The following is a 16,426-nucleotide window of genomic DNA, read 5'->3' on the forward strand; positions in this document are numbered from 1 at the left end:
AACCCTTGGGATAATCCCTTCATGCGCAGGCTGACACTGTTCTCGCTAGGTTGAAGAGAATGACTTAACAGTTGATGTCTTCAATTTGAAAAACAAAACAGAACTGGCATTTGAAATGGAGACCATAATGTGCTGCAGTAAAAAGTGTCAAGATCACAATCCTTATTTTTACAGGAACCTTCTTAGTTGCTGGTCCACTTAGGGACCACTGGCTGTCTGAGTCGTTGGTCAGGAGCACTTAGAACTCACCTGTGTGCTTGCCTGAGCTCAGCACTATGCGGACATTAGCAGACTCTGAGGCTGGATGGCCTGAGCTCAATTCTGGTTCTGCGGCTCACTGAAGTGTCAACTTGAGCAAGTCACTACTTCATCCATATAATGTAGATAATGGCAGTATTAACTTTAGAGGCTGATGTGGAAAGCAACTGACCTGAAATGTAAGAGATTGTACTTGGCACACATATGGAAGAAATCTGTGATTTTATAAAGTCTGTAGTCTCATAACGAAGGAGTTTTCCACAAAGAAATGATTGACAAAAAGATGTCCACGAGGAGAAAAACAATCTCTTCAAATAATTCATGAGTATTGTTTTTGGAACACTGATCTCAGTCAGATGTATAAAGTGTTTTCAAAACCTTCATAAAGTGTCCTAATCAATGCAAGACTTGCTGTTATAGGAATTCTTCATGTCTTCTTTTTGTGCACCAAAAACAACAAACTCATTTTATAGAGTTATCGTACAAAAATCACAGCAGGATATAACAACATAAATGCCTATGCAAAATACTTAGCACTTTATGTGTGAGAAGTTATGCACCTACTAACTAACTGTAACAATAAAAAATAAAATAAAAAATACTTAGCACTCTAGTAAAGGAAATAACATATTTACATAAGTAACTATGTGAATGAAGAGAAGATGTGAAGGGGATAAGAAAATCTGAGACAGAAAGAAGGATTAGTCTGAGAATGAAGGAAATGCCAGAGGAGGTAGCAACTGACATAGGTCTGGAAAGATAGATAATTGTGATTCAGAAAAGCAGAGCGTGCCTGGAGGGCAAAGGTCAAGTACATGGGAAAATACCTGCAAAATACTGGTGGTTAGAAAACTGAACAGGCAGGCTAGTGACAGATGGTAAGAATCTCAGATGTCTAATGATATGAGCACAACTTCAAATGCAATTGAATTCTATTTTCTATGTTGAATTCATCCCTTGTTGGGATTCAGTTAAGATTCATTTAAGATTAAGGGTGTCTTTAGTTTATTTTATCATATTGGAAAAAAGAGATTGCAAATTCCATTTTCCAATCTTCAGTGACATAGGCATCTAAATTTTGCACTTTGAGACCAAAACAACCCTTATATAAAGATTGTTGTAACAAAAGCAGTGGTGACATGTAAGAACAGCTAGTTCAGGAATGAAAGATGAATGTCTGGGCGTACATGTTTGTTTGAGTTGTCAACCTCTCCCTAACTCTTTCATTAAACCCCAGACTAACTTTCTATTGCCCAGAGACCTTAATCCTAGCATAATTTCTAACATTCCCAAACCAACTCCAACTACACAACTCTACAAATGCCCCTGAAGAATGAGGCTATAGGGATTTGAAAATCACTAATTCTATTAAGTTGTATAAGTAGCAATACATTTGTGGAAAAAATGTGTACAGCTTTGAAACAAAGAAGTGTCTTCCTAAACGTTGGGGCAACTGGAACACCCTAATTTTGGCAAAAAAGTATATTTTTGTTGAGGTAATCCTTAAATCTCAAAATTTCAAGGCAAAATTTCAAGGTATCTGGAAAGCTCATTTCAATATAAACTCATTTCAGTAATGACATTCATATGTGAATTTACATGGGTTTCCCCATTATAAATTTGGTAGTATTTTTTTTTACCAATCCTGGAACATACATTCTCAACGTGTTGTTCATAGACAGCCTGTAGTACCCAGAGATCCCAACTTGACTCATGAGACTTTCTACATATAGGATCCTGAAATCTGAATCATAAAGAAGATCCTTTCTATTATTGTCATCACATCATAAGTTTCTTCTACCTAGACTTATTATGGTCTTTTCGCTCCTATTTTCCCAAAGAACATTATCATTCAAAAAGATGAAATTGAGGTTAGGGTTGGCCATTTTCAGTGGGCACACTGCCAGACTTGAATGTGTCATCCAGAGTCAAAAACCTGCTCCAGTGCCTTCACGTAGTTCCAAATGACTAAGAATCAATGATGGGTGGAGTGGATTCAAAGGATGATGCCAAACTAAACTTTCTGAAATATCCAACTGCTATCAACTTTCCTTCCTTTTAAAATTCACCACATTTCCCCCTTTCTTTAGTTTGCCTTTTATTTTCTTCTGGGACTTCCTTGCCAGGTATTGAGTAATAAGACTGGCAGTCATAAATAATGACCAGAACAATGTCATTCTCAGAAAAATACACCTTACAAAATACTTTGGGTTTTTTCATAGAAATCCCCAGCCACCAAATTTAGGATTTCCTTATTTAAATACAAATGACGGCATATTTTGGAGAGTAACAATTTATCAATATTTAAATGCTTCCCTTGATCTTGTATTTAAAACTAGTACCAAATATGCCTCTTTAGAAATATTAAAATGAATTGTCTTTAGGTCATTTAAGTATTTATTTGAAAACCTATATGCATGTGCTCTAGGGGAAATAAACTGAAGTTAAATGTGCATCACATTTAACGAGGAAGCTGTATTATTGTTTAGATAGGCATATAGATCCTGTAGATACAAAACATAGATTTAAGTCCCAGTTTGTCATTATATACATAAATCCCAGGGGGGTAATTCACATAGTATCTCTGAGTAACAGTTTTCTATTTTAGTAAAAGCAGGAATCAAAATAATAATTTTTTCATGAGGAATTGTAAAGGTCAGAGCTCAGAAAAGCAACAGAATACAAGGATTCCAAATGAAGCACCTAATATTTCCCATTGGTGATAGAGGAGTCATGACCTGATCCCTAAAAGAACTTTCCTTTTTATTTTTGTGATTTTCAAAGAAGAGTTGGTTTTCTTAGCCTTTTCTTCAGATCGCTCCCCCTTCCCATTTGAATGAGCAGATAAACTCAGTGAGTTCATCTCTATGAATTGAATGCATCAGTTCTTAAAACATTCAGTTGACATTATGGGCCATCAAGTAGTTACTTGGGAAGACTAAACCAAATATACCGCAGTACTATCCTGTGGCAACTCTGTATTGACACCAAACAATTACTTTTTCTTCTTCTTCCTCCATGACACGAAGTAAGCAATACACTTTTGACCTAATGTTTAAATATTACCTTATTCTTTCTTCCGCAATCATTGATTTAGAAACTATTGGCTGCCACCTTATTGCTGAATGTCCCTTCATTTCATTATATCTGACAACCAAAGTCCTGCAGAAATGACTAAAATCTGCAGTGCCAATATGGGAGCTAGAGGGCCACCCAAAAATTACCTGCCAAAACATTCCCAGTACTTAATATGTTTTTAATATTCCTAGCCTAAAGAGTAACATTCGTATCTTTGTCTTATAAGTTACAAAATTGAGGTTCCACTTGATTTAGTATATTTTCCAAAATTGGCCAGTACATGGGCAGCAGAAACAAACTAGGGTTCCTCCATGACTTTTCAAAGCTTCATTCCAGAAGAGGAGAAGAGAAGGAGAATGCAGTCAAGAACCCAATGCATTTCCTATAAAATTAAGAAGAGGGAAGGAGTGGATTGGGAGGGATGTGTGAGAATGTATAAAAGGGTGGCATTGATCAAGATGTTTTGTGCTCATAAACTGCTTTATTAATGCTAACTCCTCTGTACAACTACTTAAAGATAACTTAAAAAGTAAACATTTTAAAACCTTGTTTTATTTCTTATATCTGTTCTGTATCTTTCTACTACTCATTTTTTGAGTCTTAGAATATCTTCTATTTCAAACATGTACACTAGACATTAGGATCATCTGGAGAGATGCCTTCAAACATGAGTGGCCAGGTCACTATAAGCCCAAGTGAAATTCTGAGAGAGGAGCCCCAGTATCTGGTATTTGTAATTCAGCAAGTAATTCTGCCATGCTGTGAAAATTGAGAATTTCTAATTGAAACAGAAATGATATTATTCCTGTATTTTTCTTAATCTAGAATATAGTTTTACTGAAACACATCTTGTTAACATTTGTTTCTCTTGAAATAACAGGTGGATGAGATGTTCATAGATTCCACCTTGAACAAGCACTATATCAACAATCAAGAAGTCAGGCCTATGTACGTATGTTGGGGCTAAAGTATAATCACAGCCTGGAGGGTCAAAGGGCAATATACTTGGGATCATTCATATACTGGGTGCCTCTGTGGATTAAGCCCTTACAAGGATGCTCATAGATAACTATCTTTCAAATTATCTATATCTGCAATACAGAGCTAGTCACCATTTTGTAATAGAAAAGTAAGATGGAGGGGTGAAGGGGCAGTGATATACTCATATTTCTTCAGGAGAAAGTGACCCCAAGTGACAGAAGCAAGACTCAAAGTTTATCAACTGATCATTGGGTCTATAATCTACCTAAATCCCACAGCCTTTGGATAACTCAGCTGCCTGTTTCTGCATGCACTAAGTACTATGCTTTTGACAGATGTGTCACTTCAAAAGACTTAAGAAGATAAAGTTAACTACAGAATTTTACCAGTAACAAAAATCTAGTCATGGGAGACATGTCCAAACAAAATGATGTTTCTATTGTAAAAACTGTTCTGTTTTTTTTGTTGGTTTTGTGTGTGTGTGTGTGTGTGTGTGTGTGTGTGTGTGTGTGTGTGTGTGTGTGTGGAAGAAGACTCAGATCAGTTGCAGAAATTGCTCAGAGGATTCAGTTGCCTTAATTTGAAAAATCACAGAACACAGAATACACAGGCACAAACCCATGAGTATGTATGATTCATCTTCTTAAAGGAAATGAAAGTGGTTATATTCCTATGTGGATTTATTTAGAAGAAATAATCACCAACAGACTTTCTAACCAATAGGCTAATATCTTATTGGATTTACTTATTCCAAATTCTTATACCATTTTTAGTAACTGAGGATTTTCATGAGAATATTGTAGTATGAATTGGATAATTTACGAGCTGAAAAGCATATAAACAATGGTACTTTCTAATTTCATGTCATGTTTTCTTTCAAATTCTGATATTCATGGCATTCTAGAAATATTCTTATGGTTTGAGGAAACCTTTCATGTTTGCCTTTATTATCAGTATGTAATTTGTTTTGTGTGAGTCTAGAAAAATTCTGCCTGATGGACAGTGTTAATTTCTCCTACTTAAGATGAAAATTTACTTGGACGCCAAATTCCCAATTTGATCTAAAATTCTGAGTGATTGTACTTTCCTATTCCAGTAACCAAAAGGAACATAACACATTAAGTGTCTTCGAATCTATATTATATTATATTTTTTAGCTAAAGGTTCAGGAAAATAGGCCCATTTTTTCATGTTTAAATAAGTTATAGTAAAAATTAGCAAATATGATATATATATATTAATATATATTAATTTCAACTTCTAAAAAGACCCCAAGTTTTATTGTAGTTTCTTAATTTAGGAACCTAAAAAACATTAAAAATAAGTACCATGGATGTCAGGATTGAACCTGTGTAGATGGAAAACAAGAAACTGGCTGTGTAACTTGGATAGGAATAAAGACCTACACCTTGCTGCATTCTAATACGGGAAAGAGGAAATCGATACTTTATGTATGTAGTTTTAACCTTTGTGGAATGGAAAACAAAGGGAGCAATATTTCATTCTGAAATAAACAATGTCTTAAAACCAGGGCTGATGAAAGATAAACCAGCCTTTTAAGGAATCAAATGTCCTGTCATTTTAATGACTGCTTTAGAGTAAAGGACCACTTCTAAGGAATGCTACAGCAATGATTCAAATATCAGATTGTGATTCATTGTCCCAAAAGAACATGAAGCTTTCTTCCAGTCCTCAGAGTTCTTTATATTGATGGTGATCTTTTATGACTACAAGTTACCCAACTGCTGTACCCAGCCGCCAAAGGAATAGGGGAAACATCCTTAAAACATAATAAAAGCTGGGAGGAGGAACATATGAAATAGCCTCAGGTCAAAAATACATCAAGGATGACATACACAAGGATGTAAATAAGAAAGCACTCACCCTTGGCAGTCCGCAATTGAAACATAAATCAGAACAGAAGATACAGGAAAGATCACAGGGCAGCACCAGATGCATCTTTTGAATATGCACCTTTTGTTGTACGTGTCATAGCCCAGAAGATGAGGTGAAAGTAGATAGTGTTACAGCCTTCCAGATCCCCTCTACTGTGATTGTGATAGCAAGAGAGAAGAAAATCCCCAGCAACTTACATCAGAAGATTAGAAAAACAAGAGCACTGCCGGCAAATGTCTCCTCAGTTCAAGCTAATGGTAAGTAGGTCCCTTTCTATGTGATATCAGCTTCCCACTTGAGCTGATGTCTTGTATCACCATGAACTTACTTGTGGTTTCCGCTTCAAATCACTTAGAATTCCTATGTAAGATAATTTGATTTAAGTATATGTCAAGGTTTTTATCATTCTCTTACGAAAGGATGTCTGAACTTAGTCAGCCAGTGGTTTTCCTGAAAGTAATTTATTGGTAGTCACTCCAAAATAAAAGTTTTATATACAGCAAACAGAGTTAATCTGAGCAGCCACTGCCTGTATGACTAAGCACATGAAAAATACCCAGGGTTAAGCAGTAATTGTGCTTTTGTATAAGAACTTCCCAAAACACAAACTCATTGATTGTCATCTTTTAAAAGTATGGATAGGTCTGTATATGTTGATGTTATAAAGTTTTTATCTTATGAGCATTTGAAGAAATAGTTACAAACCAATTTGGGATCCACTAAAGCCATCTGATTTTAAAAATGCTATACATTTACTAAAAAGCCAGGTGTCAGTAGCTCATGCCTACAAACCTAGTTACTTGGGAAGATGAAATCTCAGAATTGGAGATGGAAACTAGCCCAAGAAAGAAGGTCCATGAAACTTTTATCTTCAAGTAATCATCAAAAAGCCAGAAGTAGAGCTGTGGCTCATGTGGTAGAGTGCTAGCATTGAGTACAAAATCTCAGGGACAGTGCTCGGGTCCTGAGTTCAAACCCCAGAATCCGACTGCAAAAACTAAATTAAAAAGATCACAAAACAGAAAACAAAAACTTCACTGGAAGAATTTATACATTATTTAATTTCTTCTTTTGGTTTGCTTTCAGCTATTTACAATGCCATCATGTCCCTGAATTTGAGAGAAGAAACATTTACCAAGGCCTTTCTTCTGTATCTCATTACTGTATTACAGTGAATTAGGGAAGCTCAATTTTCCAGATGTAAAAGTTAGACAAAAACAAAAAGGGCTCTCATAATTAGAAGGAGCCAGAAGGAGCTCTCTGTTTGAACACATTTAAAAACAATATCTCACCTGGCACCAGTGGCACATGCCTTTAATCCTAGCTACTCATAGGGCTTAGATCTGTGAATATAAGTTAGCCAGGCAGAAAAGTCCTCATGAGACTAACCACTTAAAAACTGGACATGGAAGAAGTAATGCAACTACTTACTACCTATCTCTATACATTACCCTGACAATAAAAAAAAAAACTGGACATGGAGCTGTGACTCAAAGTGATAGAACATTAGCCTTGATCAAAAGGAGCTCAGGCCCTGAGTTTAAGCACCACCACCCCCCACCCCCCCCCAAAAAAAACCTCTATATTTGTCCCTTAGAAATTCCTTTTTTATGTTAGGATATTCAAGACTTTGCGAAGTCCAAATACACAGAAACTTGTTTCCTCTTGTATAGTAATGTAGTTCCATAGCATTTACTTTCAGCAGACAAGTATGGATTTTTCCTACAAATTCCACTGGATACGAGTTAAGAGAATCAGAACAAGTAATTTGTAATACACATGAGATGGGATGTCCTACCTTATAAGACTCTAGCTAACTCTTGTAGAGGGATTCCTCATCTGCAAGTGAAAATCTGAGATAAGAGAATGAGCAGAAGTTTCATGGTATGACTGAGGATGAGCTAATTAGGGAATTAATTAGGTTATAGACCTCTCCCAGGCAGAAAGAAGGAACTGTCAAATGCTTAATCTGCTTTCTTTGTTAGGTGGGAAGGCCCAGGTAGGTATGCAGGTTGTGAAACAGTAGCCATTCTGCTGTGCTGGATTGTATTTCTTTTCCATTAATGTGTTCATTTGCCAGGAATTTGTCTGAATTCTCTGAAACCAGAAATGAATCATTAAATAGTCACTGGCTATGGGAACTTCTTGGATCTTTATCTTATTGACTGTACTGGATTAAGAGGTTAGGTTATACAGATAGAGAACCTGACTGTTGTAGCTCCACTGAGTCATGAAGACTCAAGTACTTGTCCCATACCTTGTCCATTTCCTTATCTAAAATTACAGTGACAACATTTGTTCTTCCTGAACCATAAAGAGATCATGAGAATATATAAGAAGCAGAAAATACAAGGTGATCCATCAGGCACCCAGTTTATTATCTTGAGATAGGCTCTCATCAAGAAAAAAATCACCCTTTTTTTAGGGTTGTAGACCCAAAGTTTATGTAAAAAGTTGTGAGACATACATAACATAGGATTGTTATCACAGTAGTGACAAGTTTCACGAGGTCCGGTCTGTTTTTCTGATGCTCTCGAGGATTGCCGTTTTTTTTTTTTGTTGTTGTTTTTTTGCTCACTGGATATTCTGAGTTATGTAAATCTAAGGAAAAGTTACTGATTGGAAACTTCGTTACTGATAGAAACACATATCTTTTTAGTTGGTTTCCCCAGGAATGGGTAAATCAGTGTTAATTATTAGGACACAAAGGGTGTCTTTTTCCCTGCAGAAAAGAGAACAAAACAAATGTCTACTTGTCCTCGTGGTTCACACAACACTGAGGATTGAAATTTTCCTCTGAAGGAAAATAAGAGAAAACATTCTCTAGAGAATAGTGTGTGTGTGTGTGTGTGTGTGTGTGTGTGTGTGTGTGTGTGTATTTATGGGTATATGCTCTGTGGTAGTGGGGCAAAAACACAAAACCTCACATTCAAGCATCTACCACTTGAGCTATGCTTCTTGCCTCTCCATGTTTTCTTTTGTTTTTTTCTTATTTTGTTTTTGAGATAGACTCCTACTAATTTTTTCCAATACTGTCTTTTAAACTGTTTATATTCTTTTTTAAATATATATTTTATTGTAATATATTTTATAGTAATTAATAGGTGACAGTATATTCTCCAGATAGAATGTGCATTACCTAACAAACATTGCTACCCCTTCTCATGACCCCATTTTCTTCCCCTCAGTCCCTCTCCTCATCTGGTTTTCCCCTCTTCCCTATCCTATTTCAAATAAATGAATAAACATATATGCAACATATCAAATAACAAGGTAACATAAACTGTTTATATTCTTGTCTCTGCTTCCCAAATAACTGTTCCACCATGCTAGGCTCTAGGACAACAATCTTTAATCCATGAATTAGACAAACCAGTGAAAATCAACTAAAATGCAACAATTATACTGCTTTCCATTTTAATACACTACTGTGGACAAAATGAACTGTTTTTTTTTTTTTGCCAGTCCTGGGCTTGAGTTCAGGCTCTGAGCAATGTCCTTGGACTTTCTCAAGGCTAGAGCTCTACCACTTGAGCCTCAGCACCACTTCTGGCTTTTTTCTATGTATGTGGTACCAAGGAATTGAACCCGGGTCTTCATGCATGCTAGGCAAGCACTTTAACCACTAGGCCAAACTCCCGGCCCTGAACTGTTTTTATATAAGCAAGAAATGTGCTACCTTACATTATATTTGATAGAATATCGCATTCCTCCACACACCAAGCAGAACCAAATCTGTTCTGATCATTTGATTCTTCACCATGGAGTAATTTGTGGCTTTCACATATATTTTTTATTGTGATTAATAGAAGGGTTACATTATATTCACCAGATAGAAGGTGCATAACTTCGCAAACATTGATACCCTTTCTCAGGTCTCGGTCCCCATTTCCCTCCCCCCCTCCCCCAACTTATCTTGATTTCCCCCTTCCCCATCCAATTTCAAATAACCAATTAAGCACATATAAAATATATCAGATAACAAGGTGAAATATTGTAACAATATGAGATAACCAAGGGATGGCAAAAGAAATGACAGATAACATAGTACATTAAATACAGCAGTCACTCATTATATGGTTTTTGTTTCCTTCTCCTGGAGGTCATACTATTTGGCCTAATGTCTCTAGATTTTGTTTTATTGTAAATCTCTGTTAGGAGAGCCCAAGGTTTCTATTGATTATGACAAATGAGGAAGACCATTGGGCCTATGTTCCTTTGAGTCTGGCTTACTTCACTTAATATGATTTTTTCTAAGTCTTTCCATTTCCTAACAAATGGGGCAATGTCATTCTTTCTGACAGCAGTATAGAATTCCATTGTGTATAAATACCACATCTTGTTGATCCACTCATCAACTGAGGGACATCTGGGTTTGTTCCATATCTTTGCTATGATAAATAGTGCTGCAATGAACATCATTCTTTCACATATATTTTTGAAAAATGTTCTCACTTTGTAGAGTACAAAGACATAACTCAGAAAAAGTAAAACAAAGCATTATTATTTTATACTATGGGAAATAGAAGGCTAAGAGCCTAAGTCTGAGAAAACTGGCACTAGTACAAAAAATGAAATCATTTATTGTCATTGCTCATTAAGCCTTTTTAATTTAAAATTATAATGCCTTTTTTGCTTTTCACTGAATTTTCAAAATATTTCTTATTGTTTTGTTTTTGTTTGCCTTTTGGCTTTAATATGGTACTCTCAATTCCACCCTAGCCATTCCTCAACCCTGAAAATCACAAGTGTTTGTGCAGTCTTCCACCAACTTGCTTTTCCCAATGCTACTGAAATAATAACCAATAACCAATAAAAACCATATACATGTACTTCCATGATCACACAATCTTTATACACATGCACATATTAAGTATTTATGTTAGAAATAAACAGAATTGAACACTGAATTGGAACCAATAATTATCCTTTATATTTATATTTAAGAAAACGCATTTGACCATTTAGGAGCTACGTGTAGAATGTTTTAAACACAATTATTTTGGGGAAAGGGGAGCTTCAATTAAAAGTAAGAGATAAAAACAAGACATATCCTTCCTGGTTGAGGCAGGGTTGAAATGAAAGGTCCTGTCATCTACTTACTGCCTTGTTGCATCTCCTGAAGTAGAATCTAAAGAGGATTTCCCTTGCTGCTCTATTAATAGAAACTATTTATGGATTTTAAGCTATCCACTATTTGTGTCTTAAACAATATTCCACATCTAACTAGAGAATACTATTCACCAACTAGAAGTTGTGTGTAAATTTCTACAAATGTGTAACAGATGTATTGTTATACCACAGAGCTATTTTCCTGATTGTTCTATGTGCTCAACTGTCTAGAATCCTCAGGTAGCCAATGTCCTTGATAATTCTTGGTGTCTGAGACCATCCAAGAGAATATCAAATGATCATGCATTGTTTTGTTGTGTTCTTTAAAACCAAAAAAACATTGCTATTGCTATTGCTATGTAAAGGTGATGTGCAGGCGGTTTACTTTTTTATAAGTCAGGTAATGAGCCCACTTCTATATTCCATTTTCTTTTTTTCCCTCATTTCCTCCCAGTTTTTCCTCCCTAACCCCCTTCCCCACACATTGTATAGTTCATTTTCCTCATGGTGTCTAGTAAGTAACACTGCTACATTAGTTCACCCTTTGTCCAACATTTCTGTGCTCCCTCTAACCCTCTCTAAAATAGATAAACTTACATACACGACAAAAAGTACAGAAATTAAAAAAACAGCAACAAAGGGGAGAAAGAAAGAAACAAAATAACAAAAAAAACCTTGCTTCTGTTTCTTGGAGCTTATTTTGGTAGCCATCACTTTATGTAATCATACACACATAACTATTGTGCCTTTGTGATCTTCTCAGATTATCCTACTTCACTCTCATGTGTGAATGTTTAGAGGCCAGGATAATCTGTATGTTCTTCAGGAATGAGTTTCTCAGTGGGGAAGCTAAGCATCCAGGCAAGAATGTCTAGTTAGCTTAGACAAACAAGGCTCATTGCCACATTAGTAAAGATACCTTCAAATATTAGCTCACAATTTCCATCACTATTTCACATTTTCTTTTGGAAAGAATAACAATTAGGCAATAGACAGTGATTTATTTAACTCTAAGACTGATGTCATGTCTAGGGTTGAGGCACAATTGGCCCTGGAGTGTAGAACTTGGCTTGCAAATATGTGGCACTGGGTTTGATCTCAACTACTTTTTGGTCTGTGCACCCAGGCCTGGTTGTTAATCCACAGAACCTTTTACTAGCCTCTTACTCAAGCCTAGTTTTCTGCGACTTGAGCCACAGCTCCACTTTTAGTTTTTTGGTAGCTAATAGAAAATAAAAGCCTCATGGACTTTCCCTGCTCAGGCTGGCTTTGAAGAGTGATCCTCAGATCACAGTTAAGTACACTGTGTAGGTAGGATTACAGGCCACCAGCATACAGGTTATGTTTTGGGGGGAGTCCGTTTGGGGGCTTGAACCCAGGGCCTGGGCATTGTCCTTGAGTTCTTTTGTGCAAATCTAGCACTCTACCACTTTGAGCCACAGTTCCACTCTCCATTTTCTTTTCTTTTTCATATTTTTATTGTAATTAATAGAAGGGTTACATTATATTCACCAAATAGTAAGTGCATTACTTCACAAATATTTACATCTTTTCTCAAGTCTTGGTCCCCATTTCCCTCCCCCCATCCCCTTCGCTATCCGATTTCAAATAACCAAAGAAGCATATATACAATATATCAGATAACAAGGTAAAATACTGTAACAATATGAGATAACCAAGGGACAGCAAAAGAGATGAGAGATAACATAATATATTGAGGACAACAATCACTCATTACAAGGCTTTTGTTTTTATATCCTGGAGGTCCATTCATTTAGCATCATTTTGTATGGCCTTATGTGTCTAGGTTTTGCTCTATTGTAAATTTCTGCTAGAAGAGACCAAGGTTTCTACTGACTATGACAAATGAGGGAAATTATTGAGCCTATGTTCCTTTGAGTCTCACTTACTTCATTTAATATGATTTTTTCTAAGTTTTTCCATTTCCTTAGAAATGGGGTGAGGTCATTCTTGTGACAGCAGCATAGAATTCCATTGTGTATAAATACCACATCTTGTTAACCCACTCATCAACTGAGGGCCATCTGGGTGGTTCCATATCTTTGCTATAATAAATAGAGCTGCAATGAACATCATTGTGCTAGTGGATTTAGTATGTCCTAGTTTCTGGATGATTGGGCAAATGCCAAGAAGTGGAATTCCTGGGTCACAGGGGAGCTCTATGTTTAGTCTTTTGAGGAACTGCCATACTGCTTTCCATAGTGGTTGAATGAGTTTACACTTCCACCAACAGTGTAGTAGTGATCCCTTCTGGCCACATCCCTGCTAGCATCTGTTGTTACTAGATTTCTTGATACTGGCCATTCTAACTGGAGTGAGGTGGAATCTTAGAGTTGTTTTGATTTGCATTTCTTTTATGGCCAGAGATGTTGAGCATTTCTTCATGTGTCTATAGGCCATTTTTATTTCTTCTTCAGAGAAGACTCTCTTTAATTCTCTGGTCCATCTTTTAATGGGATGGTTGTTTCTTTGGAGATAAGTTTTGGAGTGTTTCAATTTTTTGAGCTGTTGATATATTTTAGATATGAGGTCTTTGCTGTTGTATGGTTAGAGAAGGTCTTCTCCCACTCTGTAAGCTTTCTAGTTAGTTTGCTAGCTATCTCTTTTTCCATATAGAAGCTCTGCAGTTTAATGCAGTCCCACTTATCCAGGCTTTCTCTGATTTGTTGTGTTTCTGGGTCCTTATTTGACCTGTGCCCAGCAGACCTAGAGTATCTCCTATTCCTTCTTGTAAAGTTTTCAGTATATCTGCTTTTACCTCGAGGTCTTTGATCCATTTGAAGTTAATCCTGGTACAGGGTGACAAAGATCTAACTTTAGTTTTCTGCAGGTGCTTAACCAGTTCTGCCAGCACCACTGTTGAAGAGGCTGTCTTTCTTCCTTTCTATTTTTTTGGCTCCCTTATCAAAGATTAGGTAGCCATAGGTCTGTGGGTTAATATGTGGGTCCTCAGTTCTATTCTACTGGTCTTCAGGCCTAGTCTTGTGCCAGTACCAAGCCAGTTTGATAATTATAGCTCTGTAATAGAGTCTAAAGTTTGGTATTGAAATTCCTCCTGCACTGTTCTTTCTGCTAAGAATTGTTTTTTTCTATACGGGGTCTTTTATTATTCCATATAAAATGACATTGGGATATTGATGGGTATTGCATTGAATTTGTAGATAGCCCTTGGCAAGATTGCCATTTTCACAATGTTGATTCTTTCAATTCAGGAGCATGGGAGGTTTTTCCATTTCCTCAATTCTCTTTAATTTCCTTTTTCAGAGTTTTAAAGTTTTCATCAAAAAAGTCCTTTCCATTCTTATTTAATTCCTAGGTACTTTATTTTCTTTGAGGCTATTGCAAAGGAGTTGCTTTCCTAATTGTTGCCTTATTCCTCTCATTGTTGGCATATAGGAAGGCAGTTGATTTTTGACGGTTAATTTTATACCCTGCTATCTTGCCAAAGTTTTGAATCAGCTCAAGAAGCTTGGGAGTGGAGTCTATAGGGTTCTTTAAATACAGAATCCTGTCATCTGCAAAGAGGGAAAATTTCAGTTCCTCTTTCCCTGTTTGGACAACCTTTATGCTTTCTTCTTGCCTTATTGCTCTGGCTAGGAATTCTAATATTATCTTAAAGAGGGGTAGAGAGCCACTCTCCATTTTCTAGTAGTCAATTGGATATAAGGGTTTCACAGACTCCCCTGCCCCAGCATTACCTTCAAACTGTGATCCTCAGATCTCAACCTCCAGAGCAGCTTGGATTACAAATGTGAGCCATTGGCCCCCATCTTACATTATTTTTTAAAGCATATTTATTTATTTATTTATTTGTCAATCATGGGGCTTGGAAATTGTCCCTGAGCTCTTCAGCTCAAGATTACCATCCTACCCCTTGAGCCACAGTGCCACTTCTGGTTTTCTAGTAGTTAATTGGAAAGAAAAGCCACACAGACTTTAGTGCCTGGGCTGGCTTTGAACCACGATCTTCAGGTCTCCACCTTCTGAGTAGCTAGGATTACAGGGGAGAGCCACTGCACCCAGCTTAAGCTTGTTTTATTTTTAAACTTTGCCTAATAAAAATTGTGGAGAAATTTTGAGAAAGTATATATTTCTGGTTTGTAATAGGTGATTTTGCTTTTCTAGTTCTTTTAAACATCTGTGAAATGTGCTCTCTGCTGAGAAACAAAATAATGGGAAAGCAATGCATGTTGAAGAAATAAACCCTTATGATTTGACACCAGTTATGCAAAATATAAGTAGTAACTTACCTTCAGAACTGGCAGTGATTAAACTAAAAAATTGGACAATGGTGATGGAAAACCTAAGTGGTGGGACTCATATATTTCCTTTTGTGTTTCACAAACAGCCCGGTATTTTTATCCATTTATTTGTTCATTCAACCAAAAAGATTTTGACATCTACCAAGCATTTCAGCAGCTGGTGATACTATTATGTGTTATACACAATCAAATTCAAAAGTTTACTTCAAAAGTAAGGGAAGGGTGAAAGTCTAGACTAGACAAACATATAGATCCCCCAAATAGGTTCCTGATGGTAGGGAGCTATAGGAAGTGAGGAATAGGAAGTGATTTCTCGTTAAATGTGGAATTTCCCTTTGGTACGGTTAGCATATTCTACAATTAGATCTTGCTCATCACCCCACAACCTTGTAGATATGCTTAACATACTATAAAGTTTAAAACAATACATTTATTTCATGTGAATTGTATGTCAATATTTAAAGTATGAATTTCAGTGATGTTGAGTTGAGGGACTATGAATTATTTCTTCCTAATTTTCTGTAATATGGTTAACATATTTTTAAAAAGAAAGAGACAAGTGAAGTCAGATAAAGATCTAAATAGGCCTATGAAAAATAAAACAGCAGCTGTAAGTCGAAATAGAATCAATTGTATTGGTGACAGACACATCATAACAAGTTTTACCAGATTTTTTCCCAGCTAAAACTAGAAAGAAGTGCTTATTAGTAAACAGGAAATGAATTTCTACATAGCTGTACTCTGTTGTTATGGCAACTCTGCAGTCCTGACTTCCATGAGCTGTAGCACCAAATGAAATCTACTATATCCTTGCTGGA

The 16,426-nt window shown here is 36.3% G+C and overlaps 1 protein-coding gene across 1 annotated transcript in view; it reads left to right on the top strand.

The window, feature by feature from the left end:
- Tmprss11a (transmembrane serine protease 11A) overlaps nt 1–16,426 on the top strand; it is a 48,497-nt gene that overhangs the window by 11,495 nt on the left and 20,576 nt on the right. The window contains exons 4-6 of the mRNA XM_090343151.1: nt 4,217–4,284; nt 6,313–6,470; nt 12,152–12,186. Coding sequence (XP_090199277.1) covers nt 4,217–4,284; nt 6,313–6,470; nt 12,152–12,186 — 261 coding nt within the window. The remainder of the gene's footprint in view (nt 1–4,216; nt 4,285–6,312; nt 6,471–12,151; nt 12,187–16,426) is intronic.

This window comes from Megascapheus bottae, chromosome 13 (genome assembly GCF_031878675.1).
Source record: "Megascapheus bottae isolate mThoBot1 chromosome 13, mThoBot2.hap1, whole genome shotgun sequence".
NCBI classification, from domain to species: Eukaryota; Metazoa; Chordata; class Mammalia; order Rodentia; family Geomyidae; genus Megascapheus; species Megascapheus bottae.